We start from the raw sequence: 16444 nt of genomic DNA on the forward strand, positions 1-16444 counted from the left end.
GAAAAACTTCGCAAGGAAGCAATGGAAGCTGTGAATTATTTAACCTGCAGTGGTTAAAGCACCAGTGATTAGGCATCCAGATTTGTGTCTGCACAGGCTGTAATTGCACCAGGGATTAATTGTGGGTTTTAATCCTTGCATATAGGTAGCTAAGCACCTGTCTGCCTAAATAATTTGCTTCCAGCAAGTAGGCTTTAAGTCCACTGCAAACTTCCAGTGCACAAACAATTTTTGAAAATGCAAATGTCTGCCTTTTAAAAAATAAATGAGTATATAAAAACAAAAATAACTTATTTTTCAGTTCTTTGGAGCAAAAATAATTTGTGTCTTTACTAGGTGTTTTGCAGTCATAGGTCAGGTTTAGTCCTCAAAAATAGACATCAACCGTTAATAATGTAAGAGCAGTCTCGAATTTGCTGGCTTGGTAGTGCTGGCTTCCTTTTTCTTATTCCCCTGGTTGAGGTTTTGTGCTCCCAGTGTACCTAACCTTCGTCACAATTGATTGGACAAGCTTAGAAATGCATTTACTGAGACTAAAAAGAGAAATTTAATATGGGAGACTCTAATTAAAGCGTCACAACTCAGGGTCAGTCTGGGCTTTACTAACTACTGCAGAACTTGTTAAATCTCTGCCAAGAGAGAGATTTTCTAACAAGTGTATTTCAGCCGCTTGGGAATGCAGAGAGCATTTCATCCTGGCTTTAAAACAGAAGAGCTACCATCCTGGAAAAGCCAAAATGGGCATTGCTTGGCTTCATTGTGCACATGGCTTGTTCCCTCTGGTGGGATTCTGGGATGGTCAACAGAGAGCACAACGCTCTGGCCCTGTCTCAGAATTCTGACTGTGTTACTGGTGCTCACCTGGACCACTTCTTGCACCCGGTATGAAAATTGTGTCCTGCAGATGAGGAGTTGCAAGTGCACGATTTTCCCCTTCCCAATAGTGAGACACATTGAAATTATGTATTCATTGATACAATGATGGCATAAGAAGTTATTTTCCTATACCATTATTTATTCTGCTTAACTGTGGTACAGAGACAGTGATCAGTGGGAACCTGTGCAGGTAACAGACATACTGATCTCATACAGTTGTCCAAGAGTGAGAGCCAGTAAATTCTGCAGGAGCCCCATGACAGTGACAGCCTCATTAGCGAGAGCATCTTCTTTCAGACCCTCATCTTCCAGCTTTTCATTGCTGACCATATATCTCAGAATTAGTTGTAGATTTTCAGCCCTATGATACAATATGCCAGATTAAAACAAACTGGTAAAGTTCTTTTTAAATTAATAAGGGAAACAACAGTAAGCACAGTCTTGCTCAGCTGTAAGCCACATGTCCTTGCTGTCATAGCTCACAGCCTTCAAATATCCATAGTGTATATATCACTTACAAGATCCTCAGGGCAGGAGCTTTTCACTTTTTCTTGGCAAAGCTCCAGGCACAGATGTGATTCTCCATAAAAACCATCAGTGCTTACAAGTGAGGGGTCCTTTTCTTGTAAGGTCCAAGTGCAGAAAACTTTCGGAGGCACCTGTTTCACAGTGCCTTCCTCAATAGCCCTCAAGTCACCCCAGAACTATTGGCAGAAAGCAGAATTTAAAGAAGGCTAAAGCTGGTCTGATCCCTCTGGCAGATCCACCTGATGATGAGCCAGATGAAGTGGGGAAATTATAAAGCTGATTTAAAGTCACCTTCCTCCACGCTGCTCCTGCACCTACACTCACAGGAAGTGACCTTTCTGTTGACAGTTAAATTCTTTTACCATCTTTTATCCTTGTCCTGTAGCAATGAGGAGCATCATGTTGTCTCAGCCTCATTTTCTTCTTCATGCAGTAAAAGGTACCTGTGTTTTGCATGAGTTGCACTTCAAGTGCTACCTATGGGGAGCTGACCATGCTGATTCTGTTGATTTCAAATCTCCACAGATCCTACTGAGAGCTTTTTACTTGGTGATAATGTAGCACAAATTTTATCTTCCTTTGCAGCCTAATACATGTTTTCATCAGTTACAAATTCTGTTCATTACCTTCATTAGCAGGCCAGGTGCACAATGATGTACTGTTCCTCAGTCAGCTCAGACAGAAATCAAACCCAAAGGCTCAGATTTTGCCATGTGTTCTTCCTGAGATTGGGGTTAAAGCCTATAGTATTGCATTTGTGCCTGTACAGAAAATATTTTTGTGCTATCACTATTCATTATTATTTCAGCATGTGATGAGAAGACGTGGCTAGCCTGAAATTCCTGTCATTTTATAGAAGGTAGCTGTAACTTGAGTACACTTGCCACGGTGGAGGAATCTGCAATTTTTTCCAAGAATGGAAAGAAAATGACCGTAGATTTAACAAATGAAAGTCCTTCATAAGTAAGATAAGGTAGCACAGCAATGATATCCTCTGGGCTTTACATGATGTTTAATTACTGGACAGCTGGAGGGATTACTGCTTGTGCATTATGCCCTGGCTCTCAGAAATTAAACATGTACAGCTGCCACTTTATCACTGCTTAAAGTATTAGAGCTCCTTCGAAAGCAGTAGTAATTGCAGAAAAATCCCCATTGTTATTTTGGAAAAATCTCAGCCCATAATCATAGTTGTCCTGAGTTCCTTCAGAATGAAACAGCAAGGAAAATGAGATTGATAGTTACCTTTAATTGCACTCTTACAGGGAAATGAAGGTAGTTGCATTTTTAATATATTGCATGCTTGTAGTACTTAAATGTAAAATACTGCATGAATTTATTATTAGAGGTGAGATAGTCATTGTTTAAGTCAAGAATTAAATCCTAAAGCCACAACCTAAGCTCTGTCAGGGCAGTACCTGCAGAAGGTTATGGCAAAATGGCTTGGATTTCCCTCCTGCTGTCTCTTGGGCTTACGTTTAAAAAAGAACAGACACACAGACACACACACGAGTCCTACACACCCCAAATGATAATTTTTCAAAGAGTTGTGGAAAAGTGGTATGAAAGAACTGTTTTTATACAAAGATTTGTGGATAATTAACACAAAAGCCTAGAACTGCTGGACTGCATGTTACCTGTGCACACACACAAAAGCTTTACCCTGCTGTTCTTTCTGTACTTCGGCTGGAGAAGTTGTCTCTGATTCTTCTTTCCAGTTTCCCATGTTGTACTGTCAGAGGAGCAAAAATTGGCCTGTAGTAATGTTTATCTTCTGGGCAGTCTACCTTTCAACAGTTAGAGCTCTTTGCATTGAAATAGTCAAGAAATTGCATCTTTTATTGCCAAATATGATTGTATTTCATGTCCCTGAAGTGCTTTCTTAATAAGATGGAGCTATAATTCTGAGCCTATTCATCCAAAAAGCAAGGATCTGTATAGTTTTATTAAGAGAAATCTTCTGCAACTGTCAGTGCCAATGATTGTGTTACAATGGCAGATACGTGGGTAGGAGTTCCATCCTTCAGTGGCCACGGGTACATATGCGTTACGCTAATTAACAAGTGCTTAACAGTTATGCTTCCTGAGCATATGATCTGAAGCCTGAATCAAAATCAATTCACTTGAACTCAGTGCAGTCCTACGCAGGAGAGGACCACGTAATGCTTGATGCACAATCAACAAAAAAATCTGTTTTATGAGTCATGTTAATGGACAAAACACCATCTGAAAGTTATCTTAGTGTCTGAGACACGTTATTTTCGTACAGAGGAAAATATAATGGTTTGATTAACTTTGCTCATATGCTGCAAATAAATTATTTTATTTGATAAAATCTAACTGGGAAGGTTTAGGTCACAATAAAATGCACTTCAATACGCTTCGTTTTTTACCGCAAGTTTAAAATAATTGCTCATGTCGTACAATTGATTCTTCATCTCAGCCCAGATCTAGCAAAGTGCTGCCTTCTATTTCAGAGCTGTAGAAACTGAAGGGCAGATCCTAATGCCATAGAAATCTCACTACTATTAAAGTGAGTGCACTTAAGACACGACCCTTACACTTTTAATTGCAGTGACTGTCACTCAGTGCTTAAATTTTCTGTTTGATTAGGAAATCTAAAGCATTTTTTCTAAAAATTATTGTCATTCTTTTGTGGAATTGTGGATACATTATGTGGGTACATTTTTTACAACAAATAATAGCTGTGCCCCTTAATATCACGTAACTGAAAATAATTAGGGGCTCTTTGTTTCCTGAAAAGTCTGTCAGTCTCTCCCCCTCCCAAAACCACCACAGTGCTCTTGTCTTTATAGACTTGGTCAATATAGTATGTGCTTATATTTGTAACGCTGAATCTACAGTGAATTCTGCAGGTTGTCTCATTGCATCCTTGATGCTTCTTTTTTAAGGTACTTCTCCCTTCAGATCAGTTGCCTTGCAAACTGTTTTATTTCAAAAGCATCTTCTTCATTGTTACTGAACCTACATTCAAATTCACTTTGGATCGGTGTTCCTACAGAAATGTGATAAACAGTTGGGTAAACCAGAGGAAGCGAGGAGAGATGTGACAGCTCTCAGTGTTGCTTTGTCTTGTCTGTGCTCCAGAAGAGTTAATAGTGCCGTGTTCTAAATGTAATGAACATTTAACTCTAGTAGTGAAACAAACTGCAATAAGAGGAAATCTCTCCTCTTACAGAGAATTCCCATCAAGCACAGTAAATTAGTGGAAGTGGAAATTTTATGGGGCAGTGACCGCATTGTTTGCAATGTGAGCACTGCTTTGTCCCTCGTAACTCAGCTGAGTTAAAACCCGAGAGCCCTTGGCTGCTGTAGCTGTGAGATTATCACACTGCAGCCCGGCTTTTCTCTCTGCCTTACCTCTTTGGCCCATTGGTTCAGAAACATATCCTAAGGGTGGCCAGTGTGGGTTTTCTTTGCTCTATTTTTCACAGATGGGCCTGTGCAGTGATTCCATCAACATAGAATTCTACTTAATCCTAAGATATTTTTCTTCCTATGAGTGCATTCGAGGTGTGTGCAGTTTTCATGATGTAAGAGTAGCTGCACAAGTATTAGCAGTGTATGTAGCTTTGTTGTGTGACTTGCTGCTCCCTAGTCCCTTACCTGTGTTCAATAAAGTATTGTAGGTTGTTACAAAACTCCAGGATTCCCTTCTTAGTTATGGCAGTGTAAAAGACCTGATTGATACTGGTGCAATGGTTGAGCTTTCCAGCTGGTTAAACTGGGGCCATCCCTGTAGCTTTTAAGATTTTGATGAAGTCTCTCTCCTGAGCTGGACATAAGAAACCAGAAAGTGATGGAAGGTGACATATATGGAGCAGGCTTTTCCTAGCAAAGTGTCTGTGCTTTAAACTCTGCAATGGCAAAATTAGCTCCGGGTCATGCCGAAAGTTCTGTTCAGGCAATCCTCATAACCGCAGGGAGTCCCGCTGGATCTGAGAGGTCTGTGTACACAGTAATGTGGGGTTTGTGTATGCTGTCACAGGACCAAGGCCCTCCTCAGTAATGTTTGTATATTCCTCAGAAATACAGAATCTTGTGTGTTAATATTAGAGCAGCTGTTAGTTTTATGGATGTTATCAGATGTTTCTGAGGGATTTGCCAAATTGGTATAATTTGTAAAATTGCCATTTTAATAAGCAAGTCATGTTGAAGGGAATTGGACTGATCTTGTCCCATACAGGTTCCAATTTTCAGTCAGAAAAGAAACCCACTGAACACATCCCAGCATACTTTTTTTCTATTTAAATTCTGGCTAGTACCAAATGTCTCCAATCTGATTCAGCTGATTATATTCCTATCAGGATATAAAAGACTAATAATGATGTCTTTATCCCCACAAGATCCCCATGGGGTGTCTTGGATTTTATCAAAAAGCAGCACAGTATCAACTTTAGGCATTCTGACCAGACTTTTTTTTTTCTCCCAAGCTGCTTTATTTTACCTCTAAACCCACTACACTGCACTCACTCGTTCTTATTTTGAGGTCATTTTCAGTCACCTGCAATAAACTTCATAACACTTTCCTGGTATGAAGAAAATTGAGGAGACTGCAAGTATGAGTTAGCAACCTTATTGCACATAATTAAGATTAAAGACAGCAAAGAAATTCAGAGTGTGCATACCTTTTGTACAGAAGCTGCTTCTCTCCATAAATTGTGGGGTAATAATTAATTAGATTTTCAGAAAATTAAACCACTTTGAATGAATATGTGATTCTCAGGAAATATATTCTAAATCAGTAAATACACTTTTGAACCAACTATTATTTGTCAGCAGGGTCTTTGGCATCTGGTTGCTCCATTATAATTAACTAATATTATGCAAATACTACTGCAGAGAATGGAAAAATAACTCATTTTTGTTTGAGGGGAGCAGTGTGGCAAAGGCAGTGAGCACATGCAAATACTAATTTGCAAAAGTGCGTGAGGTGGCTCCTTAGCTACATTAGTGATTCGAACAATATCAGGAATTACTATTCTTTCTGCAGTCTTCATCTATATGGGCTTTTTGGAATCAGTCACCATAGCAACAACCACTGTTAGTAGTGAGACTGCAATTCAGCTGCATTATTCCCTCCATGGGAGGCCTGTCATTTTTTCAGAGCAACGTGCTTCAAGGTCATCTTCATTTACCTCCATCCCTTTTGCTGTCACAGAATCACAGAATGTCAGGGATTGGAAGGGACCTCGAAAGATCATCCAGTCCAATCCCCCTGCCAGAGCAGGAACACCCGGATGAGGTTACACAGGAATGTGTCCAGGCGGGTTTTTAATGTCTCCAGAGAAGGAGACTCCACAACCTCCCTGGGCAGCCTGTTCCAGGCTCTGTCACCCGCACTGAGAAGTTTCTTCTCATATTTAAGTGGAACTTAAAGTGAATCTTTGCTGTCCTTCCTGGAGGGCAGCTTTCTGTGGGGAAACTTGTCCTTCTAGGCATGAATTCATGCCTTAAAGACTGGTATTGGACTGAAGAGCTGTATGAAATATTCAGGTATTTGGTAAGCACACCAATTGTCTGCAGACAAAACAAATCATTTAGATATCATTAAACCTGATAATAAATACTAGTTAAATAAAACCAACATGATGACAGCAATAGTAACTGGCCTGCGAGTTCCAGATTAATTTAGCCTGTCTGGACTTTGTGACCTCCTTATCCATGGTCCAGCTCAGGGATTAATGTATGTGGGCTGTGGTGGCTGGGTTTGCACTTGGTGCAGAATACCTGGGCAGCTGGAGCTCAGGCATTCCGCTCCTGCAGCCGCGCCGAGATCAGATCCTAAGCCCCACAGCTTAGGTGATTTCTGAAGTGCACGAGCATCTCCTGGCAGCATTGGAGGGGTGATAATTTGGCAGATCTCTCCCTCCCCAATGCAAATGTTAGTATGTGCAGATCATCCTTTGCCTTCTTTAGATGATCCGTTATCAGATTTAAGCAAAGAAGAAATTTTGAGCCACCCTTTTTTTTAAGTTGCTTTGGGGAGTGTCTCAGAAAAATGCAGAGTAATAATTCATCATCTTGTCTTCAGCATCAATAATTGCTGTTATCCACTTCACCACAGATTTTACCACAAATTAGCATTCTTTAAGCCATTTATGTAATTTCAAGTGGAACTGACTTTTTTTGGAGAAGAGAGATGAATTAAATATCCAACTCTTACAGGAAAGCTAGAAAATCTTTAATTAAAGATTAGCAGTGGCAGCAGTTACCGTCCATTGTACATAATTCCCAACTCCTATTAATGATGGATATCCTGTTTAATTAATATTTTGTGATTTATCCAGATTTAAGGATCCATGCTTGGTAGAGATGTTCATTGTAGAAACGTTGTTATGTACAAATATATATTTTTTGGAATTACGATTCTCAAAGACTGCCCTGTATCTTTAGAGTGTTCTACTTTTCTCTATAAGCACTTAAAAAGCATGTGGTAGAATTATCTTAGCTCAGGCACTGCACCAAAAAATTAAGATTGTCCCTGCTGCACCAGACTGCTCACTAAAGCCTCTGGTTAAATCCTGGCTTCAGGCAGAAGAGAACCAGCCAGTTCTGAAACGCCAACTCCACAACTGCAGTATATCCCCCCCTTTTTTTTTTTAACTTCCTCCATCCACAGTCTGCTTCTGCTCCGCTCTCCTCAAGAGATGTGACAAGATTGCAGCTGGAAGCTATGAGGCAAAAGCTGACATTTGTGCTCTATGTTTTGGCATATAGTACAAGGCAAAAATTAATGCAGAGCACCTCTGGTATATATTGTCTATAGGCCAAAGCACATGTACGGTATCATTTAGATGTGATATTTTGCTTCCTAAAACTGTGAAGAACCCTAACAGATTACGGTACTCTGTAAATCTGCTTTTTGTAATTATTCTTGTTTACCGCTTTGAAGCCTGTTGGTTAAACACTTCTTCCTGACAAGCATTTCCAGGATTTCTACTGGGATAACTTTGTATTTGAAGTAGGTTTTGCACCTTCGAGTACAACTTTTATTAATTTCTTTGGCACTAGGGAAAACAAGCTAATATTTGTTTCCTTTGTTTTGCACAAAAAAGCTTACAATAGGACAGGTAGCAAAATCAGAGAATGCAAACAAATTGCTGAAGTCAAAGAAGAAATACCCCAGTGATCATTTGATTGCTATTCACACATTTTGTACTGAAATGCTCTGAAGGCAGCAAAATGCTGTAGTGATGGGAGTACGTAGGTACGCTGACAGATTTATGAAAGGAGAAGTGAAGTAAACTGTCCCTGGGACTCTGCTTCTCCATCCTCATCTCTCCAGGTGCTACGAAAGATAATTTGTTGTGCTGCTTTTTATTAGATTCTTCCAACCAGCACCAAACCGTGCAGCAGGGATCCTGATGCGCACGATTGTGCTGGCTCTTGCTTAGGTACAGGGGGATTGTAAGCAGCTTTTCTCCTCTCTTGCCTGCCTGTGCCAGAGCAAGTCCCTGCGTGGCTGGAAGCTGCAGACTTTGCTTTATCCTGGCATGCCCCGCGGATTTTAGCTGTTAGAGAGGATAATGGAAGGGTGAGAGGAATTGGGACGTTATCTGCCTTCCCATGGCCATCACAGCCAGCTGCCCATGGAGACGGAAGCCTCTGCTGTAAGCATGTGTGACCCAGAAGGAACTGTCCCATTTGAGCTGGCCTAAAGATGGTCATTAGGTCTGTAAATGAAGAAAAGGGCATTTTTATTTCTTGAGTTCACCAGGAGGTGCTTTGAGCAGCCTTCTGTAGTGAGGGACCACTATTTGGCACTGCCACTGTCTGCCAGTGCACACACTGCAGTGGCCCCTGACAGCTGTGGTGGTTGTCCAGTGGCCTCCTTGTCATGGCCCAGTGGTAGCTGCCCATCAGTCTTACTGGTTGCCCCAGCAGCGTATGGCTGCTGTAATTGCAGGCAGGAAGACCTGAGCGCAAAGAGCTGCTCTTGTCCCAGTGACAGTGATGTCCCATTGGTGTTGCTGCCCCTGGCTTTAGCTGCTCGAGTGAGTTGCAAATTGATCCCACCTGAGGGCTGCAGTGGTGGGAAGGGGGAGTTAGCAATAGCCAGACTGCTGTGCGTGTTCAGCAGAGGGAGAACTTGTATTCTCTAGTGCTGTCATCACACTAAATTTAATTTTTAAAAAGAAATAAAATAATCATGACCACGTGATTTTTCTAGCTAGTAATTCACAGGCTTCACTGAGAAAGTCCTCGTGAGAGGTTACAAAAGCTGAACTGCTTCTATTTTCTGGCTGCGATTATCAGTAATTTTATATCTGTACTGGGATTAGTAGGTGCAGAGGAGGAGCTTTTTGCAAACTTGCATTGTCTGGATCCCACACATATGTTTGTCAGTCACTAATTTGCCAATGCAGCAGATTTCTGAAAAGGAATGCCTACAGACAGAAGGAGGGGTGGAGGTGGGACCAGGGAAACAACAAGGGAGAAAACGATGGGCTCATTACAGTTGGGGGAAAGGAAATTAATGCACATTTGGAGTGTGCATTTCATTACAGACTTGCCCAAAAATTAGGCATCAAAGGACTGTGCAAAATTTTGCTCACTGATCTGTTTCTGAGTTTCATCAAAATAATGCCAGAAAAGCAATTTCGTCTCAGCCTTGATCTGTTACAGAAAATGTACATAGACCTAGAAATATTCCTGTTTCTCACTTACTTTTTAAAATGGATTGGTAAGATTACAACTGTTCCCTACTTGGCAGTTCCATATTGTGCATCATCTGAAGAAAGTGTGAGGTTATACAGCTGTGTACTTATCAGTAGGGTTAATAGATTATTTCTAGTTATTAGGATAAGGTTAGAAAATTATGCTCAATGCAGAAAAAATAGCAGAATTTCTATAAAAAACAGAACATCTAAATGGTCTCAATTCTGCCTTGCAAAAGTGGGGTTTTTTAGATGCTTCTCCACCAGACTGCTTGTATTTCAGGTCCTTATGAGAGGTATTCATCACCTAATATTAGTTGTCTGATCTCAGTTCCCTCTCTTTGGAGAGCAGAAACATTAGCCTCTCCAAGGGACAGTTCTTATCCCAAGGCATGTGGCAGGAGTTGCCTGCTGAGAGCATCTCTCTCGTTCCAAAATACTCTACCTAGTACAGAGGGAGCCTGAGTAACCCACCTGGACCAGACTATACTTTGCTGTCTAACACTAGGTGCTCCTTCAATGACCACACTCTGTTGCATTTAATTGTTGATGTCAAGTTGGGCACAGAGGACTGTGCACCTGAAATTTCTCATTGACATTTATCCCTGTTGGAGGGAGCTTGGGTTGTAGCCAGTGCATGGTAGTGTTGTACCAGGAAAGGCAAACCTCTCTTCTAATTTGGCAGATTGTTACTCTGGTAGACAGAGTAACATCTGGGAAACAGAGCACAGGCCCAGGGCAGGGGAGAAGTATATATATTGTCACACTGATGTAAAACTACAGGCTGCTTAGGTTAACAGATAGAGCCCAGAAAGTTTGCAAGCTAGAATGTAAATAAGTATCCATGCACAAGCGAACATATTCTTAACTGCTAGGTAACTAGGGTTTCATTCCCAGGTATAAAACAGACATCATATTTTGGTAGAATACCACTGTGTTCCTGGTTGGCTGAAAGCTGGGATATGACAACTCCTTTACAGAAATTCTGCTGTTTTCCCTTTGAACTGTGTGGTTTGTCATAGCAGCTCTGCAGATCTGACAGTAAATATTTCTGCTTCTGAAGACAAAAAGACTCCCAAGGGCAGTGGAAAAAAAAAAAGTAATTTATTTGTATATATTTATTGTACTTGTAATTTATTAAAGCCTTCAGTTTCCTGTAGATAACTGAAACTGCAGAAGCAGGATTCTTTTTTAAGTAACTACTTAAAAGTGGTTATGGAGAATTTCTTCCTGGGCTTTGGTTCCCCCACACCTTGATGAAATCAAGGGACCATGAACTGCATATTGTTGGAGTACCTGAAAGCTTCATTTGAGCAGGCTTCTCTGGTTCAGCTGTCCATTAGGCTTGCAGAGGAGAGTACTCCACTCAGCTTCCAATCTGATAAACGCCTCATTTGTATGTTAATGTTGAGTTGTGATTTCCAGGGAAGGCATTCAGTGTGTTGTAAAGGGCCTTACTGGCAGATTGCAGCTAAATTGATGCTTGTCTCACTAAATATTTACCCTACACATCCCACTTAATATGTCCAAAACCAGGCACACTGTGAAATCCTGAAACCTGATTCTGTGCTTGTGAAAGTCAGGAAAGCTGGTAATGTCAGCGCGGAGCAAAGCGAAGCGCTGTGCGAGTGCCCCAGCGTGTGCCAGCACCTCCAGCACGCACTGCGATCTCTCCGCTCTTTCCGTGCCGTCACCCCGTGCACTGGGCCTTGCCTGGCTGCTCTTGCCCCAACACCAGCAGCAGCTGGCCCCCTGCTTTTCCTACCTGCAGTTTTCACAGCCCTGCTGCCCTTTCTTCTTTAGGGCTGCCCATGGCCCATAGAGGTTGCATACTCTGGTGCAGCAGTGAGAAAACCACTGTGTCTCCGCCTGCTTCTTGCCATGTAGTTTACCATTGGGAAAAATGTTTTGGGTTAGGACAGCCAACATAATGCTTTTATGCCCTCGCCCTCCTTCTGTCTCAGTCATGCCTGAAGCTGGCACGGTGGGGATGGGGAGGTTGGAGACCTCACAGCTCACCTGTTTGTTTTTATTCCCAAGCTTGTTCTCCCAATGAGTTCCAGTGCAGTAACAAGTCGTGCATCTCCATCATCTTCGTGTGTGATGGTGACAATGACTGCGGGGATGGCAGCGATGAAAGAAAATGCTCTCCTCTGACCTGCAACCCCAATGAGTTCCAGTGCAACAACAGCGTGTGCATCCCAGAGCTGTGGGTCTGCGATAACCAGCCGGACTGTGAGGATCAGTCAGACGAGTCCGTAGAGAAATGTGGCTACGATGCCAAGGCCCTCAACACCTGCGCGGCTCATGAGTTCCAGTGCGGCAATGGTGAATGCATCCATCTGAACTGGAAGTGTGACGGGGACGAAGACTGCAAGGACAAGTCTGATGAGCAGGATTGCCGTGAGTGTCTGCAGGGGCAGGGCAGGGCTGAGGGCTCTCCTTTTGCGGGGAGAGGGGCCAGAAGGCTGCTGTGGGCTGTGTTTTAAGGCAAGTCTTCGATGTCTATGCAGCACCTGTGCACCTGACAAGGGGCGTTTTTTTCCCAAATGGCACAGCTGGGTGCCCAACCAGCAGGGTCAGGTATATTCCAGACTCCTCTTATGATTTTTCCTTATAGGATTCAGAGAGGAGGTGCGAGAGTTGTTGGATGGTACCATGCCTCAGATGAGATCTGTTTCACTAGAAAGACAAGGAATGGAAAATGGGAAAAATGTTCAAAGCCCTCGGGCTGCATGGTGGGGTCACAACCTGGAGGTTAGGAGCTGCAATGCTAAAGGGAATATATGATCAGCAGAAAAAAAAAATGAATTTTCTGCCTCTGAATTTAGAGTATACTGAACAAGGCAGCCAAGAGCAGCACCTCTGAAGAATCCAGTTTGAAATGTGCTTTGAGCTTGGCTTGATAAAGGCACAGAACTAATAAATAATGGATTTATTTTCAGCTGGTTTTATGCATTTAACATGGTGGTGTTGGTGTGCTTGGTATTTTGAATGTTTCATCCATTTTTAGCCACTAAACTGTTCAAGCTGGTCACTTATCTGAGGAGGGGGAGAGAGAGAAAGACAAGAAAATAAGAGCAAAATGTTTTGCTAAAATATTCATAATCATAAGATTGAAATGAAATAAAATATTTACATAGCTGTGTATACTTAGCAGCTCTGACATTAGGCCACCTCTGGGGAGAAAGGCACTAATCAGCTGCAGAAACCAGACGTTTTTGCAAAGGTACCTAAAAAAATTTACCACTTCAGCCAGCACTGTCTTTTCATACCCGTGACAACACTGAGTCTGGACTGGTGAGCAGCTGTGTGGGAATGCCCTTCAAAGAGCAGAGGATCAGAATCTCTCCCAGGCAGAGACAGATGTAAATTCAGTGGCTTGTTTATCAAGAGGAGGAAGATTTGGTAAGTTCTGGACACCACTGGTTACGCTGCAGGAGAGCAGGGGGATGAGCCACAGGTAACCTTGGAGCTGCTGTGCCTTTAGTAGGGCCAAGGATTCTCTTAAAAAAGAGAGATGAGAGCAGAGTAGGAGAAACCAAACATGTTTTGTGAGGAAGAGAACAGTGTTGACTTCTAGGTATGAGGATATCATCGCTGTCAGCCTCCTTCCAAGTAGGGATGGATTAGGTAGGATGTCTTTTTCTTCATCTCCAAGGTGATACAGGAGCTGACAGAGCTCTTGGGCAGCAGGTGCCCAGGCAGTACTCCCAGGGTCTGAAGCATCACAGGAAGAGTGAAGCCAGGAGACAAAGTTGGCTCCTGGCATCCGTTTCAGTGTGTCTTTAAGAAAGACAGGCAGGAGCATGTTTGGTGGAGATGTTCAGCGCTGCCTGGGGCAGCCCATGTTGTTTGGTGCATGTTTTTATTCTGAGACCTCCTATACTCAATCCTGTACTTGTGTTCCCTCTGAAACAGAAGGCTGTGGCTAAACCCACATTTCAAATACAGGTGAAGAACCAGTGTCTGGCGCAGGGGATTCTCTGTCCCGCAGGTTGCTTTCCCTGCAGTGATGGCAACCTGGCAGGATTGCTGAGCTTAGACAACTCAGGAGAGGGAAAGGTGAGCTCCCTTCTGCTTCCAAGTGATGGAAGAGGGTAGCAGCTTACAGGTAGCACTTTCAGATGAAATGTCTCTAAAATTTCAACCCCCGTTGTTCAACTTGAAAGGAATTTTTTGAAGTCTTTTACATGCCCTGCTTACTTCGACACTCTGCTGGGTGAGAGAAGTGGGACTGTGCCCATGTACCTTGCTGAGGCAGAGGGAGCCTCAGCTTCTTTCCTTGATCTGACAGGCACCAGCAATATCCAGCTGAGCTCAAACTGCAGAGATGTGAGGCCCAAAAGAAGCACGGCTCTGACAGCATCCCTCAGCTACAGAGCAGCTTCACCAGGTAGCACCTCCAGATACACCAAGGGCAGCCTCCCTGGGGCAGAGGATGCAGCTGGACACCACTGCAGCACAGCACAGTGCTGACAACCAGTGGAGGAAGGAGGAAGTGTGGCAGAAGTGACTTGAGGCAATTATATCTCTGACTAGCAGAGATTTAGCACCCCGAGGGTTTTTTCCAGTAAGTCTCAGTACAGCACAATGTGCAGATTATCTACCCGGGAGAAACAAGCACATGAGCTGCTTCTGCTTCTTTCAGTTCTGCGGGTCAGGTAACAGTGGGATACAAAGCCCTGTGTTTTAACTACCGCAGTGCTGCTCCGTCAGAGTGCCTGGTTCTGCCCTTTAAACCTGTGCAAACTAGGAGTCACCCCATTGTCACAGAGGTGTGTAAGCTTGCTGCTGTTTACACTGCTGGGAGGGGAATGTGTAAGGTAGTAGCCAGGAGAGGACTTGTGGCACTGAGCACTCGTGTAGCTGATGGGTTGACTAGGTCAGAGTCAAAAATAGTGTTGCTTCCTCATCCTAAATGCAGCTGCTGCTCGGGTGCACATGCCTGCAGTAAGAAAGTGACATTTGAGAGCTCTGGAAACTCAGCATCACTGTTCATCTGTTGGACTGAAGCATTTAGGGATTGACCTTTATTATTGTTTTTCCTCTCCAGAAATTCTCCTTTTGAGATCAGTATCGCACAGCACTCAGGGAGTTACAGGTGCATGACACTGCTCCATCCCCTTAGCAACAGGGGTGGCACAAGTACAACTAGGTTTGACTTGATTAAAACTGCAGATATCAGCACTATGTCTTCTCTTGCAAATGGGAATTGTGTGGGGTTTGCCTTGTATAAAATAGAGGGATGGGAGCTAATGCCTTAAAGGGAAAATGTCATGAGGCTATCACCAGTCATTTGTTATAATCATTTTGGGGTGATAAGCAAATAAAGCAGAAATAAAGGGTGACAACTGATGAACGGGTTTTGGCAGCAAGACAGAAAATAAATAGGAGGGAATGAGTCATTTCAGGAAAGCTGTGTGAGAACACCGAGTGGTTGTTTTTTTTTCCCTAGCATATATATTCAAATATGTATATATATTTATAAAATGAACATTAGGTTAATTAGTCTCCAAATCTGGAATGGTTATATTTTAAAAGGTCCTTTGCAACTCACATTACGGCATCCAGGAGGGAAAATAAATAATGCCTACAACTGTCAGTCAGAAAACAGATCGCTTGGGACCTGACCTCACACTTTTGTGCCTCTGCCTCCCCATCTATAAAATGGGATTGATGCATTTTGCAAATGCTGGGGTTTTCTTGAGATTAAGTTCATTTAAGGGGGGCGGGGTGGGAGGGGAAACAAGAAGAAGATAGACTCAGACTTGGCATCTGGAATATTGCTGCTGAATTCGAGCTATACTGCTTTGTGCCCAGTATTTGCAAATGGCAAGTGTTTCTGTTTGAGCGTGTCTGTTAATTTAGCAGGGCTTTGGTAAATTGTTTCATATTTGATTTGCGGAACAGGGGAGCTGGCTATAAAACTGCTAAGATTTCACTGATTTAAACCCTCCAAAATAGCACAGCAGTTTTCTGAACATCTTGTGCAAATAAACAGCACAGCTCTTCCCTGTCCTTGGGCTATTGCTCTGCTTTGGGAAAGGCCTGGACGGCAGCGTGCTGTCGGCTCTGCCAGCGCTGCTGAGATGGGTTTGTGTCCTGGCTTCAGGATAACAAAGTTCCTAGCCCTCTCCCCTCAAACTTATGCTCTCTAGGCCAGGTATAAATACAGCATTCTCTCTCTTCCTACTGAAAAATGCACACTGAAAAAATAGAAATGCGATATATGCATTTGAATTATCTTTGTGATCAGTAAGAGTTCTTACTGTATCTGCTCTTTTTAAATGTCTCAAGCGGGTCAGTGGCCATTTCTCAAAGGTCTGAAGCTCCACAGCTCTGCTGGAGTTTGAAGT

General features: G+C 42.8%; 1 protein-coding gene across 2 annotated transcripts in view; it reads left to right on the plus strand.

The window, feature by feature from the left end:
• LRP8 (LDL receptor related protein 8) overlaps positions 1 to 16444 on the plus strand; it is a 179209-nt gene that overhangs the window by 141562 nt on the left and 21203 nt on the right. For both annotated transcript variants that reach the window (XM_082052275.1, XM_082052274.1), the window contains exon 5: positions 12126 to 12488. In XM_082052275.1, coding sequence (XP_081908401.1) covers positions 12126 to 12488 — 363 coding nt within the window. The remainder of the gene's footprint in view (positions 1 to 12125; positions 12489 to 16444) is intronic.

The sequence above is a fragment of the Streptopelia decaocto genome, assembly GCF_964273445.1.
Source record: "Streptopelia decaocto genome assembly, chromosome: 5".
Taxonomy (NCBI): Eukaryota; Metazoa; Chordata; class Aves; order Columbiformes; family Columbidae; genus Streptopelia; species Streptopelia decaocto.